The sequence below is a fragment of the Lissotriton vulgaris genome, chromosome 9 (genome assembly GCF_964263255.1).
Source record: "Lissotriton vulgaris chromosome 9, aLisVul1.2, whole genome shotgun sequence".
Lineage (NCBI taxonomy): Eukaryota > Metazoa > Chordata > Amphibia > Caudata > Salamandridae > Lissotriton > Lissotriton vulgaris.
Genome location: NC_141697.1, coordinates 125,904,063 through 125,923,026, shown reverse-complemented (window position 1 = coordinate 125,923,026; position 18,964 = coordinate 125,904,063). Strand labels below are relative to the sequence as shown.

General features: G+C 47.1%; 1 protein-coding gene across 1 annotated transcript in view; it reads right to left on the bottom strand.

Annotated features, from left to right (window-relative positions):
- PLEKHH1 (pleckstrin homology, MyTH4 and FERM domain containing H1) overlaps positions 1-18,964 on the bottom strand; it is a 301,189-nt gene that overhangs the window by 165,575 nt on the left and 116,650 nt on the right. The window contains exons 5-6 of the mRNA XM_086937161.1: positions 16,898-16,981; positions 5,985-6,066 (exon numbers count right to left, since the gene is read on the bottom strand). Of these exons, the coding sequence (XP_086793287.1) occupies positions 5,985-6,066; positions 16,898-16,981 (166 nt within the window). The remainder of the gene's footprint in view (positions 1-5,984; positions 6,067-16,897; positions 16,982-18,964) is intronic.

Sequence of the window (18,964 nt, the reverse complement as noted above, 5' to 3'; positions counted from 1 at the left end):
TTTGGGCCCCTTTAACGGAGTTCCTGATGTCCCATCCCGACCTGCTACGAGTTGCATGTGTTGAGTCCCATATAGGCTTTCTCTTTTTACAATATGTAGTCCACAAGTTGGGGCTGGCCTGCTCCCGAGTCATTAGTCATTAGTAGATTCCAATAAGATGCCTTGGAATAGATGTGGGCTTACCCCTAACATGTGTGGAACTGAAGGACGAACTTTATATAAATATATTCTCTGTTATCACAGACTAACAAACGATGTCTAGTTGTCCGAAGTGTACTGTAATTCTGCTATTGTTCTGTCAGAGGGGGTGAGGGGGCGGGGGGGTGTTGTGGGATTATATGACTTCTTCGCTTTCAATGACTTTGTACCATTGATTATCCACCTTGTTTTAAAATCAATAAATAAACGATAAATATATATATATATATATATATATATATATAAATATATAAATATATATATATATATATATATATATATATATATATATATATATATATATCCCGGAAACTGCCTTCTATCATGCAAGCACAGTTAGAAATACTACTTCCAGGGTAATCTCTGGGGCGCGTAGAGCACCTTGGAACACCACGTATGTTTTGCATGTTATATGCACTGTGCTAGTGAAGAAGAGGGGAGCGCTCAACTGTAAGGGGTCTGCCATTATGCCAAGACCCTTACAGTTAACCCAAGGAGTGCAGATGCAGAGTGCCTATCTTAGTCATGCCATTCATCATTTCGATCAAGAGCCCTCTTAGTAATTTACCAATTCCACACAGAAGGATTGACTGACCCCCTTGCCCTGGGTTTGCCCTCTGCAGTTTTGGACACAGGAAGGAAAGGCACATAGAGGTGCATAGAGGAAGAAGGAAATGATGCGGTCAAAAGAGGTGGGCTTTTTCAGAGTTAGGCTAATGGGGCTGAAGACAGTGGCCGGCAGGCTAGCTCAGTAAGTTCAAAGTTTGTTGCTAACAAATGCGGTGGTCTTGTGGCATGGCCAGCTCTGTGTTCCATGCAACGGATGACATCAGATTACCTACCATAAAATTGGGTAATACAAACATCTGTAATTCACAGTGCTTCGAAATGGCAGAAATAAGATATAAAGGGCCATAACAAAAATAATTTAGGGAAAAATATTTTTGTTGATTGGATTCCTCCATTCTAAAAATACGTAGTTATTCTGGAGGTGCTTCAGCGCCTCCGCACACCTACTTGTTGTGCGAGTGGAGCGGAGTGGATTTGGGTAGATTGGAGTGAGTGTGGTAGATTGGAGTAGATTGGGGTAGATTGTGGTAGAGTAGATTGGGTTAGATTGAGTTGAGTGGGTTTGATTAGAGTAGGGTGGATATGGAGTGGAGTAGATTGGAGTGAAGTGGGCTGTTGTTCAACCAACGGACATATACTCTACCTACGGAAGGGATCCTGGAACTTGTAGTCTGCTTGTCTGTTCTGTAACGTGATGTCGAAGAGAACCGGGGAGAATAAACTGGGGATGTATTGAAGGGGGGGGGGGGGGGGGGGGAGTCAGGGAGTAGGCATCGTGAAGGGCGTCTGGGTTGTGTCAGCTACAGACTGTAGTTGTGGCATAGTATTGTTTAAGGGTTATCAGTTGGACGACGTCGCTAGGTGCAGTAGACAGTGCAGTGTGTAGCGGAATACTCATACATCACGTGACGGTCGGGGCCATGGGGGCTGTGTTATGTGTGCTCAGTTGCGAGGTTTGTGCTGCCAGGTTGGTAGGGTCGTATTGAGACGCGTCTGGATCTGTGCGCATGTGCGATTGTTTAAACTGGTGGGAAAGCATGGCCCACTTCAATGATATGGGGTGCTTTCGCAGACCCTTTGCTTCCTCCTCCCTCAGGGTCTCCTCCTCTGCCACTGCCCATTTCTACACCGCTCCCACCCATGCCTCAATCGGGTGGCCCAATGCAGCTCGCCAGTTCAAGGCGGTGCATCTTTTGGGTAGGAGCGCGGCTAGTGCCGCGAAGCGGACTTGCACTTTGTTTGTTTTCGGTCTGCGGAATTTTCCTAGGGCAATGGCTTCCCACATGTGCAGATCTGTGAGTCCTGTGAGTTCTTTAATTGTGTCGAGGATTGTGGACCAGTATGGTTGCAAAGTCGGACAGCTCCAAAATATATGCTGGAAGCGTGCGTCTGGTGAGCGACATCTGGGGCAGAGAAATTGGGTGTCTGAGTAGATTCGCTGCAGGTGCGCCGGTGTTTGATACGCTCTATGCAGGACATAAAACTGCATATTTTTAAAACGCCATTTCTGGAACTTTCTTGGGGAAATCTAGTGCACTTACCCACTCCCCGTCGTGTAGCTGTCACCCAAATTCGTCTTCCCAAGTGGCTCGGAGAGCATGTAGTGGTCTATTAGCCAGTTCTCTTATAGACTTATACAGCCATGTAGCAGGTGTCGGCCTATACCCATATACAGGATGGTGCGAATGACCGGGTGTGTTGTCGGCTCGCCAGTAGCAAGCTCAGAGAGTGGGCGGTAATTTTCTATGAGCTGTCGGTGGGTTAAAAATTGCCCCGGGGGAGATCATATTCCTCCATGAGGTGCTCGTAGGGACGGAGCTGCCCATCTGTGAATAGCGCCTCCGCCTCGGTAATCTCACATTCCGTCCATGCACGGAGCTTGGTGGATGTGAAGTATGTCTCCCGTTTGGGCCAGCCGACCAGCGGCAGGCGGGGGGAGTAGAATGGGGTCCCTGCTGACATGCGGTGCACTCTTTGCATACATCTTCGGGCCACGGACACTTGCAGCGGATACATCTGCCGTGGTTTGGTACATGGTAGCAGCAGATGACAGAGTTGTGCGGTGGGGACCGGGCCCTGCTCAGTATATGTTTTCACTGGTATGCTTACCTGCCATCCAATACAACAGCCACTGGAGCTGCGCCACCAGGAAATACGATTTAAAGGCAGGGGCACCGAGACCCCCCTGCATGGTGGGCAATTGCAGTTTAGTGAGAGCTATCCGGTGTCGGCTAGCTCCCCAAATAAGTGAGCGGAGGATCGAGTCCAGGTCTCGAAAGAAAGCCCTGGGTGGAATGACTGGCAAATTCGTGACGTAGTATAACAGCCGGGGAACAATGATCATCTTGGCTATGGTTACCCGGCCTATCGGGGCCAACGGGAGGCCCTTCTTGAATCCTACCGACGATCTGATGCCTGCCAACACTTTGCGATAATTGCCCTCTTAAATGTCAGGAGGAGTGGTACAGGCGCACACTGAGATATCGGGGGGGGGGGGGCGCTCATGCTCCAGGGCAAGTTCTGTGCACCCACTCCCACCTCCCGTGGCTCCAGGGACGGGTGCAATGGGTAAACTGCGCATTTGTCCCAGTTTACCCTGAGCCCGGACGCCTCCGCGAACTCCGTCAAGGTTGTCCAGATGGGTGTGAGGTCCGCAGTAATGTCTTGGATGTACAGGAGGAGGTTGTCCGCATACAGGGAGACGCAGTGGACGGTGTCCGCTATGGGAATGCCCCATGCAGTCCCCTCCTGATGTAATCGTATCGCATGGGGTTCTACTGCCAGGGCGAAGATCAGGGGCGATAGGGGGCATACGTGCCTCGTACCCCTCTCCATCTTGAATGGGGACGAGATGTATTGACCTATTCTGATACAAGATGTGTTTGGTGTAGAGGAGCTGTAAGAGAGTTGGACCTATTCCTGAACATCACAGGATCGCAAAAAAGTACGGCCACGTGAGAGTATGAAAGGCCTTTTCAAGATCTAGAATTAGACAAGCCGCGTTAGGGTGAGTGCCCCTGACCTGATCTTGAACGTGAAACAACCGCAGTAAGTTTTGGGACGTATTCCTGCTGGGGACAAACCCACACTTATATGGATGGACTATAGGGCGTAGAATTTGTTCATATCTATCTGCCAGAATGTTCCCCAATATTTTACAGTTGGCAGATAGAAGTGTGATGGGGTGGTAGGACGATACTGGAGTGAAGTGGTATGTACTAGAGTGGAATGGAATGGGGTAGATTTGAGTGGAGCAGACTGGCTGGATTGTAGTGAACTGGAGTGGGGCAGATGGGAGTGGAGTAGATTGGGATAGATTGGAGTGAGGTAGATAGGAGTGCGGTGGGGTGATGTAGAGTGGAGGGACAAGTCAGAGTGGAGAGTCAGAGTGTCTTGGAGTGGAGGGGGTAACGTGGAGTAGCATGTCAGAGTGGAGTCGCATGTCGTAGATTGGATTGGCGTGGTAAAGAGTGGAAGGTCATACAGTGGAGAAGAGTATTGGGAAGTGGTGTAAAGTTGAGTGGGGCAGTGTGGAGAATCAATGGTGTCGTAGCGCACTGCCATTACAGTCAACACATTTTCAATAGAAATGACCATTTCATTTGCACAGACTTTCAGATGTACTGAGCACAAACGATAATGTTTGGAAATATCATCACCTAGTGTATTGAGGCATTTTGATGGTATTTAAGTATTTGTTTCCATCACACTTCAGAATTACAAATCAAATATCCTTCATTTGTACTTTTCTATTTCTGACACATTCTGAAATATCAGCACAGTTAATTTTTATTTTGTGCTAGAAAACAAATAACACCCTACAGCCTCTCCCCTAACGTGGGGGTACACAATAGGATTGTCACACAAATTCGCTCACTTTGAAGTCAGAGAAAGAAAAGTAAACACCAAGCTCCTTCAGAAGACAGAGCTGAACATTTGACCTCTATCTCTGAATGCACAGCAAATGTGACAAAAGTAAGAACAAGGTTTAAAGGCCTGTTTACAGAAAGCGAGTGCTCGGAAAGTATACAGTAAAATGGCAATGTACCATGGGAGGGACGAACTTAAGCTGGACAACCAAAACAAATAAAGCCAGCAAATAAAAAGCAAGCAACTGTGAATTACAAACGACAAAGCCAATAGTAAGCAATGGGTGAAATGTTTTCCCATGGAAGCTTTTAGAAAGTCGACAAGAAGTTCTTAGCAAACCAGACACCTGCGCTGTCTGGTAGGCTTCGACCTACAAAATATCCCACACAAAATAACCGTTGTTTCAAATTTCACAGATGCAGCAAGTAGAAATAACATATACGAACAATTTTCATTTGTTTCCATTAAACACATTTAAATTCTATAGACTTTCCCAAAAACGACTATGATCAATCATGTTCTGCTCATCTTCACTTGTTTCAGAGTTTGCATAAAACACTGCACTCTAACTTAAAGAGCTTCAGTAACAAAACAGCAGAAATCCTATGAATCCAGATGCTTATTTGCATAACAGCAATACTTTTTCATATCAATTCTTCCATTTTAAGGGTTAAAAATATGACGGTACTGTTGCGCAAATTAATTGTTCTGCACAAGAAGTAAAAAGCTCGGGAAGGCAGAATAATAAGGTAGAGAATGGGGCAAAATGCAACTAATTGGTCAAAACACATAGTAAGAGACTTGATGATTAGACCATAAGTGGAATCCTATAGCCAGGACTGTATCACATTATTCTAGGTAAAAAAGAAGGCCCAGTGATTCTTTTCCTGGATGATATTGCCAATTTATGCTAGGAGGAGGCTAACTCTAGGTACTGGACCTTGCTGTCCTCTTAATATAAGAAGTTATAAGAACAAGCGAGTGCATACTCCTCCCTAGTAAATATTAACATTCTTCCGATCTGTAAAAATTCAAAGGTCCAAGCCATTTTTGTTTTCTGCTTTTATTCTTCACATTTGGATCCTCGTTTATAGATTATCATCACTCTCCAAAGGTTTACAGGAATAGTTTTATTTAAACGTTCAACAGCCAGTTTTCTGGAGGTCGCGTAACTAGTAAGCGTGGAGGAATCGCGTTCGTTATCAGAATTAACCAGAATTAACCAGACAAATCGCTCCACCAACTAAGATACAGAGGCAATGCACATTCATGTCGGTGCATGTGTGCTTGAAGCAATGGAATCCTGTTGTATGAAGTATTCCAGGCCAAGACTAAGGAAACCTTACCTTGAAGGGTGTCCTCAAGCGCTTGCAATTGTTCCACCTGCTTTTGATTCTGGATCTTCAGTTGGTAATTTTCCATCTCGAGCTAAGACAGGGAAAAAAAACGTCCATTTATCATCTTGCTATGCTAACTGGTTTATACTTGTGCATGTGTGCACGTGCGCCTGTAATTTCCAGATACTCGACACAATATGGCTGTTGTGCAATCAATGAAGCCCAAGTGGCCTTACCATACTGGTTCTGTTGTTACTGGTTTTCTTCTGGAGGCATACTGATTTATATTTCAAGAATTTAACATACTGTAACATTTATTAGCCAGGTGGATACTTTGGCCATCTCGCTCCTGCGGCTTCTCATCGCCATCCCTGCGTTGTCCTCAATTTATTATTTACTGCCTGCAGTTCTGTTTTAGCTTCCTGATTTCATCACCCTCTAGGAGGCACCCAACCCTGGTTTCACCCTGCCTCTTGTCATCTCCTTTGAAGAGTTAAGCCTCAGAGTTTTAAACATACACCACTCTCTCTTCATCTACTTCTTCTAATCGCCCACTACGGCCCAGATTATCAATGAGGCAGAGCGGATAACTGTATGTAATTTAGTTCCTTCTGATTTTCAGTGCATCGATAATCCCACACCCGTATTTGTGGGGTGTTGAACACCGGACCTGATTTTACTAGGTGGTAATACTGCTAAGAAAGCTATTGCATGACCTGCCAAAACTTAGCTTTCCCTTCCTTCCCCCTTCTCCTCACACCCATCTCCCTCCACCCACCCACACCAGACAGAGGCATCAGCATACATTTACCACCTGCTCAGAGTAGGTGGTAAATGTATGTGTTAAATCCCACAAAACTGGGAAATGTGCGAGGATTTACAATGAGATTGTGCATGTATTCCCACGTGGTTAATCCCTATAGCATGGAGTTTAGCTTGTAAGTGCACGGCACTGGTACAGAGTTACTGCACAGTAGAACAAGTTACTTACCTTAGGTAACGCTCTTTCTGGTGAATACTCTAACTGTAGATTCCTAACCTAAGAAAACTCCCCGGGTGCCAGGCTATCTGGAATGCCTTTCCACAAAGGTGCTCCTGCACTCTGCTAGGTAGCATTGTATGGCTCCACGCTGGCTCCACACCATCCCAGAAGAGATGGAGCAGAGATGCATTAAAGTGCTATTTCTAACAGCTGCCACTACTTTGCCCTTTCCCTTTCTGAGCCATCAGAGCAAAGCGTGAACATTTTTGGTAACAATGTGCTGTACTCTTACTTGGGACCTTTTTAAGATATTAAAAAGAGGCCACTTCGCAGAATGAGGAGGTGGGAGAGAAGGAAGGAATCTGAGGTTAGAAAGAGTATCCGCCAGAAAGAGCCTTGTTTTCTTCAGATTCCTCAAGTCAAGTCAAGTCAAGTCTGAATTTATATAGCGCACTACATACCCGGAGGGTCTCAAGGCGCTTGAGGAAGGGGAGGGGAGGTTTACTTATCGAATATCCAGGTTTTAAGCCGTTTTCTGAAGGCTAAGTGGTTTTGAGTAAGGCGTAGGTGGGTGGGAAGGGAATTCCAGGTTTTGGCCGCTAAGTAGGAGAAGGATCTTCCCCCATGGTGGCTTTGTGGATGCGCGGCACAGCGGCGAGGGCTTGGTTGGACGAACGCAGCTGGCGGGTGGGGGTGTAGAAGGAAAGGCGAGTGTTGAGACAATCAGGTCCAAGTTCGTATAGGGCTTTGAGTGCGTGGGTGAGGAGACGGAACGTTATCCTCTTGTTGACGGGGAGCCAGTGAAGGTCTTTCAGGTGAACGGAAATGTGGTCTGTGCGGGGGATGTCTAGTATGAGTCTGGCAGAAGCATTTTGGATGCGTTGGAGTTTTTTTTCTGCAGTTTTGCGGTGGTACCGGCGTAAAGGGTGTTTCCGTAGTCCAGACGGCTAGTTACCAGTGCGTGGGTGACCGTTTTTCTTGTTTCGGTGGGGATCCAGCGAAATGTTTTTTGGAGCATGCGTAGGATGTTGAAGCATGATGATGAGACGGCGTTGACTTGTCTGTTCATCGAGAGTAAGGAGTCCAGGATGATGCCCAGGTTCCGTGCGTGGTCCGTCGGTATGGGGGCTTTTCCTAGGGCCGTTGGCCACCAAGAGTCGTCCCAGGCGGAAGGGGGTGCGCCTAAGATAAGGACTTCCGTTTTGTCAGAGTTCAGTTTTAGACGGCTGTGCTTCATCCACTCGGCTACTTCTTTCATCCCTTCATGTAGGTTGGTTTTGGCGGAGATTGGGTCTTTGGTGAGTGAGAGTATCAGCTGAGTGTCTCAGCGTAGGAGATGATGTTGAGGTTGTGTTGACGTGCGATGGTTGCGAGGGGGCTCATGTAGACGTTGAAGAGGGTGGGGCTGAGAGATGATCCTTGCGGGACGCCGCAGATGACTTCGGTGGCCTCTGACTTAAAAGGGGGGAGGCGGACTCTCTGAGTTCTTCCAGCGAGGAACGAGATGATCCAATCCAATGCTTTTCCTTGAATTCCGATGTTTCTGAGGCGTTGTATCAGGGTGCTATGGCAGACTGTGTCGAAGGCTGCAGAAAGGTCAAGGAGGATGAGGGCGACTGTGTCTCCGTTGTCCAGTAGTGTTCGAATGTCGTCTGTTGCTTCGATGAGGGCGGTCTCGGTGCTGTGTTTGGCTCGTAAGTCAGACTATGAGGAGTCGAGTGATTTGTTGGTTTCGAGGAAGGCGGCGAGCTGATTGTTGATGGCTTTCTCAATGACTTTGGCAGGGAAAGGGAGGAGCGAGATGGGGCGGTAATTTCTGAGTTCGGTGGGGTCAGCTGTGGGCTTCTTCAGAAGGGCGCTGAGTTCGGCGTGTTTCCAGCTTTCTGGGAATGTGGCGGAGTTGAGGGAGCAGTTGATGACGTCTCGGAGATGGGGTGCGATAATGGAGTTTGCTTTGTTGAAGATGTGATGGGGGCAAGGGTCTGTAGGGGATCCTGAGTGGATGGAGTTCATTAGGCGAATGGTGTCTTCTGTGGTGATTGGGTTCCAGTTGAGAAGGTTATTCGGAGGAGTTACAGGTTCGGAGGCAAGTGTGGTTGAATTGTATGCGGGTTGGTTGTCAAAGCTGTTATGAATGTCGGCGATTTTGTCATGGAAGAATGAGGCGAGGGAGTCGCAGAGGACTTGAGAGGGGGTGATGTCGTTTGAGCTGGCAGTGGGGTTGGTGAATTCTTTGATGATGTTGAAAAGTTCCTTGCTGTTGCGGGCGTTTTTGTCTAGTCAGTCTTGGAGTGCTGATTTCTTGGCTGTCCGGATTAGTTGGTGGTGTTCGCGGGTGGCGTTTTTGAAGGCGGCTTGGGTGATAGTGTTTGGGTCTTTTTTCCACGTTTTCTCAAGGGAGCGGCAGAGCTTCTTGGATTTCTTAAGGTCATCGTTGAACCAGGGGGCGCTCTTGCTTCCTTGCTTGATTTGATGTTTTTTCAATGGTGCTAGTTTGTCGGCGGTTTGGGTTAACCATTGTGTGAGGGTGATGGCGGCTTGGTTAGGGTTCGTTGAGTAGGCCGGGGGGTTTTGAAGAAGCGATGTGGAAATCTGCTCGATGGTGATTTTGTTCCAATTTCTTCGCAGAGTTGGTTGAGGGCGGTTGTGGATCGTGGTCTTATTGTAAATGAAGTGGATGCAACTGTGGTCCGTCCAGTGGAGGGCTGTGGTGTGCGTGAAGGAGATATGCTTGCTGGAAGTGAAGATAGGGTCGAGTGTGTGTCCTGCATAGTGTGTGGGGGTGTTAACAAGTTGTTTGAGTCCGAGATTGGCGAGGTTGTCCAGGAGGGTGGTAGTGTTACTGTTGTTGCTCTTTTCCAGGTGGAAATTGAGGTCTCCGAGTAGAATGTATTCTTCTGAGGGGAGGGCGTGTGGGGTGATGAAGTCAGTGATGTCTTCGCTGATTCTAGTGCGGGGTCCTGGTGGCCTGTAGAGGAGGGTGCCTCTAAGTGTGGTCTTGGGGTCGGTGTGGATCTGGAAGTGAAGGTGTTCGGCGATAGCGAGGTTGTCTTCTGAGCTGGTTGAAACGCGGATGGTGTTCTTGTGGACGATGGCGATGCCTCCTCCTGTTTGGATGGTGCGGTCCTAATGGATGATCTTGTAGCCGTCTGGGATGGCTATGGCGATGTCTGGAGCTGAAGAGGCATTCATCCAGGTTTCTGTTAGGAAGGCGATATCCGGAGAAATGGTGTCGAGTAGATTCCAAAGGTCGATGGCGTGTTAGTGAACCGAGCGGGTGTTGAGAAGGATGCATTTAAGGTGGTTGGTATTGGATCTTTGTTTGATGTTTGAGGGTTTGATGTGGGTCTTGATGCAGGTAAATTTGCAGGAGTGGCAGCTGAAGGGTCCATGGGTGTGTCCTGGTGCTGCTTGGGAGCAGTTAGGGAGTTGGCCGGTGTTAAGAGCTAAGAGGGTGGAGGCCTCGTATGTAATGCGGGAGGGGTGGGTGATGCCTGGACCAGGGGGAATGGCGCTGGGCGCGGTCCAGGCGCGGACGGGCGTAGACGGGCTTACCTTTGGCGCACCTTGGGCGCGGCCGTAGCGCGTGGACGCTGCACGTTGGGACATGTGTCTAAAATGGATAGTGAAGGGGGCGGAGCGTGGGAGGGGCAGCTGGGAGGCGGGAGCGAGGTGCAGGGAGGGTCAGGGACGGGCCGAAAATAAACAAAATGGCAGTCAGGTAAACAGATGTTGCGAGGGTCTCCAACAACAAAAGCCACAATGATAATGGAGCGCTATGCCAGGGCAAGACTATCTCAGGCCAGCAGAGGAAAGCGCTATACCAAGTGAAGCCAGAAAGCGCTGTACAGAGCAAATCACGAAGCACACCACACTCGAAATGCAATTGTAATAGGCAGAAAGGCACAGCAGTGTCACAGAGCGCGGCGCAGCTATGAATCCAAACAATGTAAAATGCGAGGCAGAAATCAGCAATAGGACAATGTAAATTGTGAGGCAGAAATCAGCAATAGGTACGATACCAGGAGCACTGCACCACCTTTTGCCTTCTTTACTCCAGGGGACCTAAAAAAAAGCAGATTGTCCACTAGATGGTGCTTGATATAATGAATCTAAAAGTGTTAAGCCTATTTGCAGTCCAATCAATGGAGCCTCTCCTACTCCTCTTTCCAAGAGTGAAGTTAAGAAAAAACACTGGCAGAGTGATGGATTGCCCAACATGGAAGTGACTTTTGCTTAAAAAATGGTGCCAGAGTCCTCAGCACCAGCTTATCCAGGAAATACGTAGTGTAGGGCAGCTGCTCTAAAAAGTGTTGTAGGTTCACTCATGCAATGTGTTGATGTAACAGCAATGAGGAAGACTGTTTTTAAGGCCAGGAGATGTAGCGAACAGTTATGCATCAGCTCCAAGGGTGTACTCATAAGAAATATCAATACCACATTAAGGTCCCACTGTGGCACAACAAACAGTTTGGGAAGGAACAAGTCTAACAAACCTTTAATAAACCTTAACACAACATGTGAGTGAAACAAGGATGGTGGGTCCGGCAAACGTAGACCCTCAGAAAAATAACCATTTATAGTGCACTCTGCAAGGCTTTACTGGAAGAAAGATGTAGCAAACAACAGAACTTCAAGCAGTTTGCTTGTAATGCAAACGCCAACACAAGCCACACACTTTTCCAAGCCCCCGGCATAAATGGATCTTGCGGAAGGGCATGTGGGGCAAAGATACATTTCACCCCCTAAGTGGCAGGCCAAGCACAGGCAATTGGAGCTGCTCAATTTCCATGCATGTAGGCATAGATTGCCCGAATTTGGTGGCGGATCCTGCCTTGTTGTTGAGCCAAAGTGCACTTGCAAAGTGGCAGTCTGACTGGGGGACAAATGCTGATGCCCAGAAGGTCTGAGTATCACACTCTGGTGGCCTAATCCAGAACCCAAGGATGACCTGGGACGATTGTTCCTGAGCTTTTTCAGAACACGGGGTAGAGCGGCAGGGTCAAGGTGTTTAGCAGTCCTGTGCTCCATTCTAACCAGAATGCAGATGTAGCCAGTTTTCTCCACACTGCTGGGAGATGTCCTTCTGCATCTCCGGATGTAGATGCCACTCATCATCTGCCAGACACCGCCTGATCAAATTGTCTGCTCTAGTATTCAGAACCCTGCTAGGTGGCTTGCAACTGGTAAAATGCCCTCACACTCTAACTACCTCCAAGGGACAGAGCCTTTTGAAACAGGACCCAGGATCTTTCTTCACCTGGCTTGTTGCAGTAAACATTGAGGCTGTGTTATCATGAGAAGCTGCACCACCTCCTCTTAATGGACAGCACAAAGGCCTTCAGCACTTCAGAGCAAGAGTTTCCTGATCTCGGTCTCCTCAGCCCAGCCAAGACACGTCTGTCACCATAGTCAGGTCTGAGCAGATAAAGGTGTGGGGCCGGCTATGATCGGGCATACGGTCATGGTGCTTTGCTCACTAAAACTTCAAATTCCATTACAGAGCTTCAAACATTGGGATCATTTCCAAATATCGTGGACTCGTTGCAGTAGAGGGAAAGCCCTGAACTGTACTGTGTCCAGGACTGCCCCAAAGACTGTAACCCAATGAAAAGTAGTCAGGTGGTACTTTGTCTCATTGATGGTGCATCTACAAAGTAAAGAGGTAAACCATCATCCAGATGTGTTCAACGACTAACTGTGTCAAGCCCACCTTCCACAGCTAGTCGTACGAGAATATGGATTTCCTTAACTTCCAAAGATGGAAAGCAACCACCACCATCACCTTCCTTAACACTGAGGGTCAGGCCAAAGGAGAGCACAGTAAACTAAAAATGATACTGCCTACCCTGAATAGCAGATAACATCTGTGGGCCCCAGTCCTACGGAATGAGGAAATGACAAGCATTACATCCACCCTCTCGTTCTGATTTCAGCCTCTCAATAGCACCTTGGAGAGCAACAACCGCACCCCATGCAACAGAACAGATAGGTGTTTTTCCAAACTTCTCGCTGCTGTAGAAGGAATAGTGGGGATGGTGGAGAGGAAAGGCAGGGTATAGTCATTTCGAATTATTTTTAAGACCATTCTGCAAGACGAAATTGATCTCCAACATGGGAAGAAGTGTTGAATTCTACCCCTCAGTGGTTGAGCATGCATCACTAGGGGCAAACTAAAGTGGTTGTGTGTCCGTTGTAGCAGGGGAAGAGGAAGTGTAGGACGGATGTCCCTGCTGGCCGGCCTGCATGCTGCCTGCCACATGTACATCCATGGCTTTGCAAGGAATGGGCTGCCTGCTGCATCACTGATTGGGAATGTTAGCTGTCTATACTAGCAGGGGTCATCAGCCTTAAGCAGTGCGCATAAGCCCTGCTGTCCTTAAAGTGCTCTATGGCAGAGTCGCCTTCTTATTCAAAAGATGGTACCCATTAATAGTCATATCCATGACGGAGGCCTAAACATCGTCAGAATATCCTGTGGAACACATTTGAGCAAGTCAAGAAAGGACAACACTGGTACTGGTTACCTTACCTAAGCAATCAGTAATGTCCAGACGTGTGGATAACAAATGGCAACGTCCTATCCATCATGGATCATCTGGGCCACAGAAGTCCTAAGATCGATAAGACCTTGCTGGCCAAGTTCAAAACGGCATGGGTGTAATGGCACAGCAAACAAACAGAGCACAGTGCTATAATGGTGGAAGAAAATGTGCCTGCCAAAAGCATCAATTCTCTTGGACTCCCTATCTGGAGGAGGGGTTAGAAACGAGTTAACAGTCACCTTACTAGTCGAGACCTGTACAGTAGGTTCTTGGTGAGAAAACCTGGCACGGATAAGTGATGTCTGGCCACCTGCCTATTCACAGGTGGCCAGGAACAAAGCTTCAATCAGGTGCCTGTCAAAGTATTAGTAAGGGCATTGTTAAAAGGACTCAGAACTCATTGGCCCAGGCTTCAAAAATCTCTATTAGAACATTTGGTTTGGTCTAAACTGAGGGTAGCTACAGTTCCAGTGACTCGGCTGCCTTTTGTACCACCACAGCAAATGAGGCACTCTCTTCCGTCAGGGGCCCAAGAGGCGAGTCAAGCTCTGTCTGAGACGAGGCGCCAAGTCCACGTGCTAAATCAATGTAGAAGGAATCATCAGTATCAGTATATGGAGTGAGGCAAGCTATTCCCATCACCATCGTCATCATTATCATCAACATTAACATCTTAGGAGTATCCCCAGCTCTGGTAAAGGATCAGAGTCAGAACCAAAAAGTGAATAGAGCCTCTGCTCGTGGGTGTGACGTGGCAGAGGCACTGGGTTAGACAGGTTACACTTGCTATTTTGAGCAATACATTGGTAGGGCTCAGGCTGAAGTCAATTTGGGCCAGACATTGGCATCAGCAACAATCATCTTCCAGCGCCAGTGGCTTCAGTGTCAGGTCACAAGCCACGTTTGGGCAGAAGCGACTGGGAATTTGGAGGGACCTGCACACAGGATAGTGGAAAATACACACTCAAAAGCAAATTTTCCCAGACTCACATGCACAGCTCCAGAAACTAGAAGATCAGCACAATCTGGCACACTTCCAGGTAATTAGTAGCAACCCAAATATTTCGACCCCGCCTGCATAGAGTCAGGCAACAGTGGTTGTCATACTGCTTCGCGTTTCACTATAGTTAGAACTCTGCTTGTTTGACCCTTCGCCTTATTTTCTCCCTTATTTAGTTACCCTTAGTCCTATGTTTCCCTAACTCTTTGTTATTAATTCCTGCTTCGTTATCATCTTCTCAGTTTGCTTTCTTGTCTAGGCCTTCTCTCTTCCAGTGCTGTATGGGTTTATATCTGCGGTTCCTGCACAGGGTCTGGAGTATGCCTGGGGCAAGTTACAGCATCTGCCCTCTTGCACCGGTAAGTCTCACGCCATCTTACCCTTATGTCTAATGTTTATTTCATGTTGCTGTCCGTTTAGTAATTTTATTCTATCACTTCCAAATTGAGTAGTCAAAGGAACAGCCTCGGGACAGAGTCCATGTGGATCGTGAGTGGGAATTGCGTGAATGCCGCAACTTCTTGTGCTTAGCAACATTCCTCTTTACTCCCGCTCTCAGATCGCCTTCAGATGCATGAGGGCACACTTATTGCACAAATTAATCTCATCCCAAGCCGAAACACCAAAGACACACCTCATGTGGGTCAGTAACTGACATCTGCTGGCATCATTCCCCAGCACACCGGTGACATTGTTTTAGATATCATTGGAAATCAATTAACATGAGATCAGGAGCCCTGGATCTGCATCTAAATAAAGGAACCGACATCAGCACGTAGCTGTATAGTGGTACCTAATGGCTCACAGGGACACAGCTAAGGAAATACTTTCTGGAAGAAGCCTGGGGAGTATTCTAAGGTAAGGAATCTGTAGGTAGATGTGTCCATCAGAAACATTAATCTAGAATAAGGAGTTTGCACCCAGTCAGTATGATGGAACTGATAATCAGGGACTATGTGTCAGTTTTCTTTAGGGTACAGCTTGCGACAGCGAATGAATATGCGCTCTCCCTAGCGAGGATCTATTGTATAAAACATAGGACTTGCAACCCACCCCTTGTTTGCCGATTTGTTGAAGTCTATGTCACTGCGCTTTGCTGCATCCTTAATGGGCAGCACTTCCATTCCTTTTTCTGACGCATGGACCAAGCACAGATTATTTAATTGATGTCCGTTTGCCCCCTGATTGAAGTGCTATTTTTTTCCCGCATATGTTGCTGCTTTCCCTCACTATCCATCACTTCTCCATGTTGCTGTCTGTTTCGTCTCCACCCCTCCGCTGTTATATCCCCCCTCCCCATTGCCCATCCTGTTCTTCCACCCGAAAATAAAAATCGCTATCACGCAACGCCAGTGCTGGCTGCATCATAGCACTTTTTTGATAACTTTAATTTTATCCATGCTGTACATCATGGCATAAGGCATTAAAAAAGCCACAATCTCTTGCATAATAAAGACCTATCAGCTTTATCGAAGCTTGTTTCATTGTTACCATTGTCCTGCTATTGCTATTAGTGGAGTGGTGTGGCTCACTGGTTAGAGGCGGCAGACCCGGGAGCAGAGGACGGCCCGGGACCAGGCTTCAATTCCCGACGCGGCAGGGTCGTAGACCAGGGTCAGTGGACTTGATAATTCTCACCTCAGTGCCTACTCTAAGCAGGGATCACACTCGGCAACTCTGGGCATTAGCGTGCCTCATCTCCACAACGGCCCCCCACATTCGCCAGGGATGCCTGGTTTCACCTTGGAGATTACCAGTAGGGACCATCTCACAGGGAAAGCCAGGACGGGTTCCCCAGCAGTCTACTGCGCAGCGATACTCCTTCGGGAGTCGATTCTAGCGCGTTAGAAACCCACAATTAATTGTCTGTTGTTTGTCATCACTCTCAAAGCCAAAATATGTCTGGCCCTCATCCTGCTCCTGCCTGAAACTTCTCAACAACCTTCATGAAACTACTAGATCTGGTTCCCGCTCTGCTGATGCCTGCGCTTCTCATTACTTTAGATGTGGGCATTATGCTGTCCTCCCAACTTTTTTCTCAACACCCTGCTCATGTAATCCAGAGTATTTCTTCTGGTCCATCGTCCTGCTCCAGTGGCTTCTTCTAGTCTTCTTCTGGGTGTTACACTTCAGTGTATGATCTGACTGCATCTCTAATCCATTTTAAAAAGTCTCCTCTGCCACTCTATAAAAAGACCTTGAACCAAAACATTGCCTTAAACTGAGCAGCTGACGACAGAGACCTGTTCTTAGTCTTAGCAACATAATGATGACTGTCTGCAGATAAAGGAGCCACAAACCCTCCAATTTGGTGCTGTATGTGATCTGTTCCCAGCATGTCATTATCATGAATTACCCAGGGCGCTGCGATAAACAGGGATCAGAACAGACATACCTCCTTCAGCTTAAACGTCACCCATTCCTTGATTTTTGCTGCTTTCTCTTCGATGATTTTTGCTTCCTGAGCTCTTAGGTGCACCTGAAGTAAACAAGCAGATTAAGTGGATTACGACAAAGCCAAGGCATACAACCCAACAATCAGATACTGTTTAGAGGGCTGTCATTACATCAATGTGAAATGGAGCACACTAGAATGACATTAATTGAAGTTTATTCAAATATTATATACACGCCAAAAGCCAGGATTAAAGGAACAGGTAAGGCGGGGATTTTTCTGAGTAAATGTAACCGTGGAAACACTAAAAAATACAAAAACAGAGCCAGGTAACTTGAGTTACAACTTTAGAATACATTGGCAGCTTATTTAGGCAAGTAATACACAGAGATGGCTGGTAGCGTCCTTTACATTTGCAAATGGTCCTGGTTAACATGAACAGGGACACACAAATGCTGTCAATTCTGATGCGGCCATTCTTCGTATCCAATATAAATGCATGCCCAAAGGGCAGCAAATGGGACCCCCCCCCCGCCCCCCACCCTAATGAGTGTCTCAACTATTTCATAAAGCGAGCTTCATATGGGAAAATGGGTTGTTGGTTGAGGGGGTGAAACCTTACTCAAGCAACAGCAGCAATCCTTGTCCTCGTGAACCACAAAAAGCCACTAAAATAACCTGTGCTTAACCCTCTGGCAGCTTGGCACAAACGCAGTCAGGCTTAACTTAGAGGCAATGTTTAAAGTATTTACGCAGGACACAAACAGTAATAAAGTGAAAACACAACACAAGAAAAATCCCACACCAAGAAAAAGAGAATACATTTTAATATATTATTTGACAATAAAAATCTAATTAGTAGAACCGGAGATATGGAATTTTAAAGGTTTAGGTAAAAATCGTGCTTAATAAGCACAAAACACTAACTGTGGTTATCTGGTCGCACCAGACTGGGACAAAGTCACAAGTTGAGGCCAGCAGCGATGGCACGCAGGCCAGATACAGTGACGCATTGCATTCATCCATTGCTCCTCAGTACCATCCTACATGCTCCTTTTAGTGTTCAACACTCTGGCCTTGTCAATTACTGTGAGTCCCCACACGCTGGTGCAATAACATCAGACTGACAACGCAGAAGGGACAATTAGAATGCAAGAAGCCATCATGCTGATAAATTGAATGAACACTCGGGCTGGTAGCGAGTGTTGGGCCTGAACTTGTAATATCAGATTTCGCATCTTGCGTATCCTGACTGGGTTGGGGTATGCTAGAGCTTTGCAAGTGTCTATTGTAGCTCCTAGATACGCTTGTGTGTTGGACGGCTGTAGGTGAGACTTGGTGAGGTTTACTTTGAATCCCAAGTTGTGAAGCAGCTGTACTGCCTTGTGAGTGTTGAGTATGCAGCTGCGTTGTGATTTGGCTTTTATTAGCCAGTCGTCCAGGTTAGGGAAGACGTGAATGTGCGGTCTTCTTAAATGAGCTGCGACCACTGCAAGGCACTTGGTGAATACTCTGTGTGCCGTAGTTACCCTGAAGGGGAGAACTTTGAATTGATAATGGTGTCCGTCCACCACGAACGATCGATATTTTCTGTGAGCTGGGTGGATGGGAATATGGAAGTAGGCTTCCTTTAAATCCAGAGTGGATAGAAAGTCGCCTTGTTGAAGTAATGGGAGCACCTGCTGGAGAGTGACCATGTGGAAGTGGTCTGACTGAATGTAAACATTTAGCTGTCTGAGGTCTAGTATAGGCCTTAAAGAGCTGTCCTGTTCTGGAATTAAAGAGTATAGGGAGTACACTCCTGTTCTGATGATGGAGCGAGACTGGTTCTATTGCATGTCTTAGTAAGAGAGAGAGAACTTCTTGTTTCAGGATTGTGAGATGTTCTGGTGACATTACACGTTGCTTTGGAAGAATATTTGGGGGAGTGCTGGTAAGTTCCAGGCAGTAACCATATTGGATCTTGTCTGACCCACTTGTCTGAGGTAATGGAATTCCAGACAGGTAGGAATTGTGAGACGACCCCTGACAGGGGTGGGATGGTCGGGGGTAGCGGATGTAAGTCAC